Source organism: Gavialis gangeticus, unplaced genomic scaffold, assembly GCF_001723915.1.
Source record: "Gavialis gangeticus isolate Ggan-Ray unplaced genomic scaffold, GavGan_comp1, whole genome shotgun sequence".
Lineage (NCBI taxonomy): Eukaryota > Metazoa > Chordata > Crocodylia > Gavialidae > Gavialis > Gavialis gangeticus.
In genome coordinates, this window is record NW_017728994.1 from 47,177,857 (window position 1) to 47,187,783 (window position 9,927).

The window sequence follows — 9,927 nt, forward strand, 5'->3', positions numbered from 1 at the left end:
AAAAAAAAAAAAAAAAAAAAGAGGTCTATTTGCATTTTTTATTATCTAAAAAGCTGCAGATCTTTTCAGACAGGTCTAGTATGGCCCACAGGCCCTCTGCATCACAGTGCACCCTGCAGCCCAGCCATCTCCTTTTCAAACCAGAGGATAGAGAGTACATGCTACATGCATACAACAGTAGTGACAGCTGAAGTACGTTAGTAGAGCTTGTGAACTCCAGCCCCGGCTGTGTCAACGAGCACTCGCCGATGGCTGCGGTCACTTGGTACCAAGTCCGGCTCTTTGTGGTGGTGGTGGAAGGAGCGGTACGTTTTTATTCCCAGAATGGGGATGCCTGGGCAGGTCTCACCACGTGCAAAAACAAGTAGAGGCCAGTTATTTCCAGGCAGTAATGAAGAGTTCATGGTGTCGGAGCCACCTACAACTAATAAAATAGTAATGACTGTGAGCAGAAACACGACCGGGTGCAGTGTTTAAAACAAAGATACATTCACCACTGTCCTCTGCCAACCTGCACTAGTCTGGAGATGGAGGAACACTTGTCTTGGTCAATTCATCCTTGCAGAGGACTGCCGCAAGGAGGCCATTTCAGTGGCTTTGGCGAGAGAGACTTGCCAAATCCCGTGTCTAGAAAGCAGTTTGTGACTACGTTTGGTCATGCAAATGGAAGAGCCCGAATTCTTATTCCCAGCTGGAGGATCTTCTGCCTGATCCCTTAGATGCTAGTGGAGTGAGCTCATTTTCGAAGGAAGGAAGACAAGGGTGAACATGCACCGTGTCACTCAGTGAGGTTATGAGCGTCATCGCATGTTTGTAGAAGGCAGGGACATTTGTTTGTCAGAAGCAATTAAAAAAAAAAAAAGTGATGGGTGTTTCCTGCTCGTGCTAATATCCAAGGACTCTCTAATCCAAAGTCATCAGTCAATGGCTCTCTGGCCCACAAGGACGTGGGAGCAGCAGTCTGGCATCATGGCTTAGATTTCTTTTTCTTCTTTCTGTTCCGGTCCTGGTCTTCACTGCTGTCATCAACCTCACTAGCTGAGGGGGTTGGAGCCCGCTGGATGACTCTCTTTTCCACCATGTATTCCTGTTCTCCCACTTTGGGGTCTCCTTTCACCAGGAATTCCCCATTCCGGTAGGTTATGGTAACATCGGTCTTCGGGTAGGTGCCATAAACCCTTCGGAGGTCATCCTTCACAAACTCTGGGAGCACTCTCTTTGGTCCAAAAACCTTCCCTAGTTTTCCCCACTGAAGTTCTGCTCTCATGGTGAAACCCTCTGGCCAGCCATCCTGCCCCTGCTCTGGGCCCTGGTGTGGATTGTAGGTCGGATAAGGGTTGTGCAAAGGCCAAGGAGCAGTCACTTGGGGGATAGACCAGAAGGGGTAAGGGTGGAAGTAAGGGTTGGGACTGTAGATGTGATGATACTCGACTTGGTTTCCTGCACCATCAGGGTAGCCATTCCGGCCCACCACGAGGGTGAAGGGCTGGCTGTAGAAGCTGGGCAGCTGGATGGGAGGGAATGGCGTTGAGCTTGGCACGTCAGCTAACCTTCCAGGGCCAGGGGGCAGGTAGGCATAGGGATAGGGCTGGATCCTGCTCGGGTAACACTCCGAGGGCACAAAGCCATAATGGTACATGATATCAGTGATGATTTTAAGCAGCAGTCATCTCTCCAGAGCAGGTTCTGGGTCTTGAACTGTAAAAAGAGGGAAAATATTGAGAATGAGAAAGAGAGATGCAGACAGTTTAAGTGGCAAGATCCCAGCACATTTCCTGCTGGACAACAAGTATTTCATGGCTCAGGAAGCATGCTGAACAGTAAAGGTGCTCTTACTGTAGGAGGAGCAACATCTCTGTAATACTAGTAACACAAACACAATTTCCAGCATTTCCAAAGCATTGCACTGAGCGATGAGCAGCACCAATTGCCGGAAGTCACTCAGTGATGGACAGCACCAAGTGTGGGCAGACAATGCACACTTCACTGATCCCGAGCACTTGGAGTTGGACATTTTTGCAGCACTTGCGTGGAGTCAGGCAAGGGAGGAACTCTAAACCCTCTTGATCTTGTGAAAGCCAAGTAGCCTCATCTTGTAAATGAAACAGCACAGTGACTCTAGAGGGGCAGAGGAAGGGAAGGGCTAGGCTGGTGCGATGATGGGGGGAGGGAAGGCATGGATAACTGAGTGCAAGGGAAGAGTGTTTGTTGGCGAGATAATGGAAACCTCTCCTTGTTTGTGGTGCCTCTGCATTATCACTTCTGTAGGTGGTCTGCAAGACATGGGATTATGGCCATTGGTTTAGATTTCAAGGGGGTGGGAGGGAAAAATCTTTGCCAAGGTAAGAGAACTTGTTAGTAAAAAAAAGCTCCCAACAGCTGGACTGAAGAGCTGGGCTTCATCCTGAAGGCACTCGGCTCTGAATTTGCCTGCGATTATGAAAGACAAACAAACAAAATCACAGATTGCTGAGGAAAGGTTTGCTGGGCCCTTGGTAGCCCCCATTTTTGGAGGGACACGATACAGAGTAGTTTACCAGAGAGACTTGCGGTAAGCTCCAGCCTGGTTTATTCTGATGAAAAAAGCCTTTCTGCGTTGTGAGTCCGCATCTCCATAAATGCCCTAGTGCCACATGCCCACTTCCAAGGGGGCCCAAAATCAGTGGCACATCTTTGAACATCATCCATCTGGACACAATGACCCCCGCCCCACTGCCTACCAAAACTACTGGCAAGGTGTCAAAATTGACAATGCATGTTGTAAATGGGTGCACCAGAATGGCACGCTATCTACCAGACTGAGATCACTGATAAGTTCACACATGCACTTCTTTCCAGTGCCCCCACGAGAGAGACCAGAGGTGACCCGAGAGAGGGACTGTGAACTGTGACCCTGTCTGCAACCAGGGATACGCTGAAGAGGAGGCGACATGCTCATCTAGACAGATCAAGTCCCATCATTCGGACCTAGTTGTGACGCTCACTGGGGCTTGTTCACATTAATTCTATACGTAACTATTCCCATTCAGGATTTACATGGGCTGTATCCATTTCTAACACGACAATACACTAATATACAGCTGTGCCGATAGAGGCAAACAAGTTATGCAGAGAAACTACACATTTAACAATGCATCAACTCTACTGGCAAAGCATCCATGGAGCTTAGGATCATCAGTGTTGTTTTTCCACAAGTCATATGATTTCTGGTCCATGAATTGCGGGTATTTGGTACGCAAGATTAGAGTCAAAGTGGCTAGTCTGGAATGAATCCTTCCATGCCCTCCTGGGCTGGGGGGCTACCTTTAAAATAGTGCTTCCTGAAAGACTGAAGATATTTGTACCAGTGATGTTGAGATTTTATTGTAGGGCAGGGGAGCCTGTATGATAAGAGAGAAAGAAAAGACCGACAGAAGCACAACTCATGCAGGAAGGACAATAAGTCTGTGGAGAGTTGAAAATAAGGATGGAGCCTGAGCTGACCGAGGCGGCAGTGGAGGTGCTGGACAATAGCTTGTGACAAACAAATCGGTTTCTGGAAAGGCAGGATGTCCTAAAATATGCAGACATCTCAGCAAATGCAGAGACAGAGCAGGATGCAGCGCATGCTGAGATCCGTCATCCACAGCTTGAGCCACTATCCCAAACTGGGATGTTTGTAATGCATTGTTTTATGCCAATGCAGTGCGATTCTTGGGTTCCTGGTGGGGGTGGGAAATGGTTAATCACGGCCTTTTGTTGGGTGACCCTTGCTATAAAGCAGGAGCTAAGAAGCTGCTTAGATCACAGATGAGAGGCTACATTACTGGGATGTCACAACATCAGAAAGACCAAGGAGCCAACTGGGAAGTCTGCTATTGTGCCAACTGAAGAAACCAGCAAGGGGCAAAGATGTGCATGGCAGGAGTATCATACCACTTCATTCTTGTGGTCTGATGTTTCCCCAGCACGCACAGATTACTCAACAGCAGGGTGATGACGGCCAACACGCCGCAGACAATACTTGCTAGTCCTAAAAGCTGTTTGCAAACCTGTTGGGACAAGCCCATGTTTGCCAGCTGGAATATGACATGCTGGATTTACCTGGCTTTCACTGGACCATATCCTGCAACTGCCAGGTATTGCCCTGCTCATTCACCTCCCTAGGCACGACTCTACCTTGACCAGAGAGAGATCTCTCCAGGCAGCAGGAGCAGAGATTTGCATTTTGCAGGCTTAAGGACCGATGGCTGAGCTGGGGCACTGGTTGTCTTGTCGTGGGCCTTGCAGCTTCAGAATATTTAACGCCGGCTCCGTCATGGAGAAGCGGGGCTGTAAGGAAGCTGCAGAGGGCACATCTAGTCCAACCCCTGCCCGAGGCCGGATCAGCCCTGTGCAAACCATCCTGTATAATTCATCACCTAATCTCTTTGTAAAACTACCGTGAACTCTGACATGACCCCTGAACCTGCCACAGGTAAAGCAGGGAGATGCTCCTCTCCACCCCACTGCTCCCCCTTGTCTTTTGTATTCCAGTTTTGCTCGCCGTATACGCTGCTTTGCGCATGCCCTTTCACAGTACCTGATAAAGGGAGCTTCAGCCCACAAAAGCTTGTGCTACACAGAATCTACTTTGGCTAGTCTATAAAAAGGTGCAAATCTACCCGGGCTTCAGGCTAACTGCATCTCGGGAGGCTAAAACAGGCCCTTAGTACTCCCCTCCTCCATGAGAACGGGAAATGCATGGATCAGAAGTGGTTTAGCGAGGTAACCCAGGAGAGGGACTCACCACTGTGTTTCTCAGAAGAGGGGATTGAATAGCAGCCTTCACCTCCCTGCCAGGGGCCTGCAAAGAGGATGGAGCTGGGCTGGTCTCAGTGGGGGCAGATGACGGGGCAAGGAGCAATGGGCTCAGGCTGCAGCAAGGGAAGGTGAGGTTGGATATTAGGAGTGCTGGAACAGGTTACCCAGAGAAGAAGTTGTGGACTCTCCATCCTTGGAGGTTTTTAGACAAAAGCCCTGGCTGGGATGATGTAGTTGGGGCTGGTCCTGCTTGGAGCAGGGGGTTGGACTAGATGCGACCTCCTGAGGTCCCTCCCAACCCTCATTTTCTATGTCCCTGCCAGCTGTCTGCCCTGAAGGTAGTGTTCAGGTTTGGGCTTTCACAATCACCTTGGCCCCCATTCCCCACAGGGACCCCCTGAGCTCCTCCTGCTCTGGTGCCAATCCCCAGCCCTGAGGGAGGAAGCACCAGGCAGGAATCCCCTGCGTTACATGCAGTGGCTCCCTGCTTGCACGGTGGCCCTTGCACAACCACCTCCTGGTCCAGACCCGGTGGCCATCAGCAGCTGCAAGGCCAGGCCCATCCCCACCTGGGAGACGGGGCGACAGGCAGGAGGCGAGGAGCCCAGGTGTGCATTGAGGCAGGGCAACAAGTCAGGAGGCAGCCCCGCCGAGAGGTCCTCCCTGCTCTATGCTGGAGGGGGCAGGTCTCCATACCAACATCTTGCAGCCCCCCTCAGCCAATAGGCAGAAGCTTCCCTGCCAAAATGCACGAGGATGCATTTCCAGTCTTTAGACGAGCGTACGGCAATCCCAACGGCTCTCGAGACAGAATCACGCCTTGTCTTCAGAGCGCCAGAAGGAGCCACGAAGCCAAGCCTACCGTCGGCAAGAGCGGACAGACCCTGGACAAGTCGGGGGTTTCCGGAGGGCACGTCCACCCAGCAGCAGCAAAGGACTGCAGCGCAAAGGGAAATAGAAGTCGTTACCTGCGTCTTTAGGCTCTGGGGCCCTCCACTGCCTTAGCTCGGATTTCAAGCTCTGCCCTTGGGAAGTCAGCAGACCCAGACCCAAGTTGTTCTCGTACTGGAGAGATGCGATCCTCGACTGGAGGGGCTGGTGCCAAGCTCAGCTCTCTGCAAGCCAGCTAAAAAACACAGAGCAATCTGGAGCCTTGGCAAGCCGAGAGGTTCTTGGAGCCGCTGAGGAAGGCAGATGGGTTGTATTTGGTAACCAAGGCAGGTCCTCCGAGTCGTGGGCAGATTGCAGGGAGATATGGTTGCTAGGTAGACAGCAACAGACGCCAGGCAGGCAAAGAGGGACGTGTTGACAGCTCACGCTCAGATATGCCTTTGCCTACCTAGGAGAGCCTCAGCTCTGGGGCGTACGATAGCTCACGTGCATCACGGATGGACCAAGCCTGATCTCATGGATTTTCTCTCCTCCATTCTTCCTGGACTTCCCCCAGCCCTCCACACCTTCCCAGTGTTTCTGAAAGCAGTGCCTTCAAACACCGCAGCTTTTAGAAACCACAATAGACACCGAGGAGCTCGTTTCAGTGCTGACTTGTGCCACCGAGTTGCTAGGGAACCCTCACTTCCATTTGCAATGTGAAACCGGAGCACGTTCGCACCCATTAGATCACGCAAACTATTTCCTTCAGCTGCCCGAGATCCAAGTCACTCCCTTCAAAGCGGGTTCACCTCGGGCCGAGCCGTCGGTCACATTGCCAGCAGAGGTGGCTGCTCCCAGGTGCATCCACATCAATTAGCAGCAAGCGCTTCCAATGCATCTAGAAAATAGCAATGGGTGGGTCTACACTGCAGCCAAAGTCTGCCATTGGGATTAGCACAGATACACCAGCAGCAGATCTGCAACACCATGAAAACCGTTTAGACTGCAAAAAAATCTGCCCTGCTGAACTGAAGTGGGGCCAGGTAGGCCACTGGGAGCTGCAGATCACATTTGACTGCAGCATAGGCAGTGTCAATTAATCTAGTTCCCGATCAAATCCCCCTAATGGGGCAGAGGTCTGCTTGCAGAAGCATCCGAGAGTTATTATCAGAAGGTCCTTAGCATTCAGAAGCCATCACCGCTAGCCCAGGGAGTTGATAGCAAACTGCATGCAGATAATTGGCACATGAGGGGAAAGCAGAAAACAAAAGCATGTGCAAAAAAAAAGCAGCAAGAATATCCTTGGCAAGCTTTAGGGCACAAACGCCCTTCTTCAAGCATAGAGAGACTGCCTGAAGAAGGGCATTTGTGCCTGACAGCTTGCAAAGAACATCCCCCTCCCCTTATCAGTTGGTCTAATACAAGATGATCACCTCTACCCAAAGAACATTGTCTACCCATGTCCTTAGACCAACATGGCTACAACCAACAATATCTACCTCTCAAGCCGTCACCGCGCCCTGCAGTCGTAGAAAGTTAGGGTTGGAAGGGACGACGTGCGTCTCCTTTCCTCTCCATTGCTGCCTTTGCAGGGAGCAAACCTCTGCCTTATTGATGCCACAAACTTTTTCCTTCACCAGCCTTAAGCTACTAGTTAACCATAGAAGCAGGAAACCCGAGGCAGTCAGGACTCCCTTCCAGCTAGAAACCCCCCACAAAAAACCCAAACCTCAAGAACTTGGTTCTCACTTTTCACCCTGTCCCTTCTGCCCACACCCCCCCAACAAAACAAAACAAAAACCACCACACAGCAAGGCATTTTGCTTGGGATCGAGAGGCCAAAGTTGGAGTCTTGCTCTAGACTCATGCCAAAGGCTAATGCAAACGCTGGATAATAGCTTATTATTCCTCCCCCGCAACCAGGCCCAGAGTCGCTTGAAACCATGAATCCCCTGGATTTGCAAAGCCACATCAGCGCATCCGGAAATCCCACACTCTAAAAATGACGCGCGTGTGAGGTGCGGTACTGTAGCTCACCTTGGCTTGCTTTTTCTTCGTGTCAAGCCAAGTCCTTCATACCTCATTACCAAGCACACCGTATCATAGAAGCCAGGAAGGATAAACCGAGAAGCCTTTTTCCTGCTTTCCCTTCCTCCCTCAGAACAATCTTGCACTGACCACTCTATGGCATATTCTCAAGGGCTTTGCTCGGGCTTGTTTGAATGGGATTTTTAGATTGAGTCAGGAATTGAACTTTGCCAGCACGTTGGGAGAAACAGAAAGAGGACTGTTTTGTTCTTCTAGGCTTGGGATCAGTTAGCCAAGCAGATGTGCAAGGCTAGGCTGCCTTGTTACAACAGGCTATAAATCAATCAGAAAGGTCTGAGCTTGGTGCAGGAATTACTGCGTTGAACTAATTTTAGGCAGAAGACAGGCGAGGACACAATGGTTCCTTCTCCATCCAACATCTAGGACAGAGCAGATACCATCAGAGGCCCGTAATGTTTTAGTTTCTGCTTCCTTTATTGGTTTTGCCTGGGAGGACAAGGAGCGCTTCATGACTTTCCTGCTTCACCTTTGATCTGAGAAGTGCTGCGATGGCCGGTTAATTCAGGAGAGGTGCAAATTGCTTCCTATGCAACTGGAAAGGCTTCTCTTTGGCCATGCAATATAAATGACTCTGAGGAGTCCTGCTGTGAAGTCCTTTTCACCAGGTACACCTGTTCCCTTGCTTGTCATGTACACCTGATGGATTTTTTTTTTCCATCGACAAAGGGACAATTTGCAACTAAAATGCATCAGAAGTGGTTTAAGTTACCATGCTCAAAGAAAATTTGACATGAAAAAACATCGTGCACATATATATGGCAATGCCTTCATGCTGGAGAAATGGCAATTTTTCATCACAACTCATCACGTGTCCAAGAGCCCCGAGAGGAGCCAGGCTGCACTCAACTCGCCCTCAGCCTTTTAGAGAAGTGCTCTGGATAATGCCCATCTGGTAATATTGGTACTGCCCTGGACTAGACAAGCTCCATCTCTAAACATCATCATTGCTCTCTGGGATGCATTTTCACTGCAGAACTCACTCAAGTGCTGTCTGTAACTTGTTCACATGCACAAGCACCCGAACGTGTCAAAAGCACCACCCCCTCAGAGCGAGCGGAGCACGGGTTTCCACGCTCGAGTGCAACACAGGCCAGCTGCTCGGCTCAAGCAGCAGCGTGCACATGGCAGCTCCTGCTAGCTTGAGAAGAGGCCACTGCAGTCATCTCCATTCAAGCCAAGGAAGAGCCTCATTTTGTGACACTAACACCCTTCTGTATAGTTTTTCTTTGGTTCCCAAATGAAGCTACGGACTGCTCCTCAAAGTAATGCACCCCATTTTCTCCTCCTGGATAGAGCCCTGTGGACTTGCCTTTGTTTTCCCCCCCTTTCCCAAAGCAGGAGACTACCAGGCATATGAAAAAAAGAAAAGTAACACTGATAAGTAGTTAATGTAGCACCTTATGCGACCTCATTATCCTGTGGAATTAATTGCAGCAGGAAGTCGAGAGCTACCAGCAGTCTTTCAAGACTGGACGAGTTAGAACGAGTTTCTATATACGTCAAGGCCTGGCATAATTCAATGCATTATAATATATAGTAGATATTATTATGCATCTGTATAATATACAGATTATTTGTAAGGTCGGGTTCTTCTCCATCCATCACTACCAGAGCCACAAAGATGAGGGTGTGCGAAGTACAGTTACTCAGTTTGTGGTCCTCTTCTGCTGTGCTGCAGCCCAGCGTACAGCACATTCCCCAGACTGCATGAGATTGTCTCCCCATCCTAAGTGCTGGACTCAGCACTTCCCCTTATTGGATTTCAATCTGATGAATTTCCACTATATTACAGTCATTTGGAATCCAAAAAAGTATTGGCTCCCCCATCCACAGCTTGGTGTCATCTGCATATCTTGCCAAGTATGCACGCAATCCCATCCTCCCAGCCATTCATAAAGATATTAATGAGTACCAGACGCAGGACAGAGCCCTGAGGAGCTCCACTTGTCACCTCCTCCCAGCACAGCAGAGAAGTGGAGCATGAAAGCAGTAGCCAGCAGACTGATCCCCACGCAGCCCCCTCTCCCCCCTCCCAAGCAACACTGCATTTGGCTTATACACCCTCAAAACTTCCCTGTTTCTTTTCAGGCAGGAGAGGACCTGTAATTCAAGGCACCAACTTCTCCCAGGTCTGACAGAGCTGCCAACCGAGTTTGAACCTCC

General features: G+C 50.0%; 1 protein-coding gene across 3 annotated transcripts in view; it reads right to left on the reverse strand.

The window, feature by feature from the left end:
* Positions 1-23: 23 nt before the first annotated feature.
* LOC109287561 overlaps positions 24-9,927 on the reverse strand; it is a 21,293-nt gene continuing 11,389 nt past the window's right edge. For 2 of the 3 annotated variants that reach the window (XM_019502729.1, XM_019502730.1), the window contains exon 2: positions 24-1,698. In XM_019502729.1, coding sequence (XP_019358274.1) covers positions 968-1,639 — 672 coding nt within the window. In that variant the 5' untranslated portion in view covers positions 1,640-1,698 and the 3' untranslated portion in view covers positions 24-967. Of the gene's footprint in view, positions 1,699-5,750; positions 6,058-9,927 lie in introns of those variants that run through there. The other variant, XM_019502731.1, reaches the window with a different exon arrangement.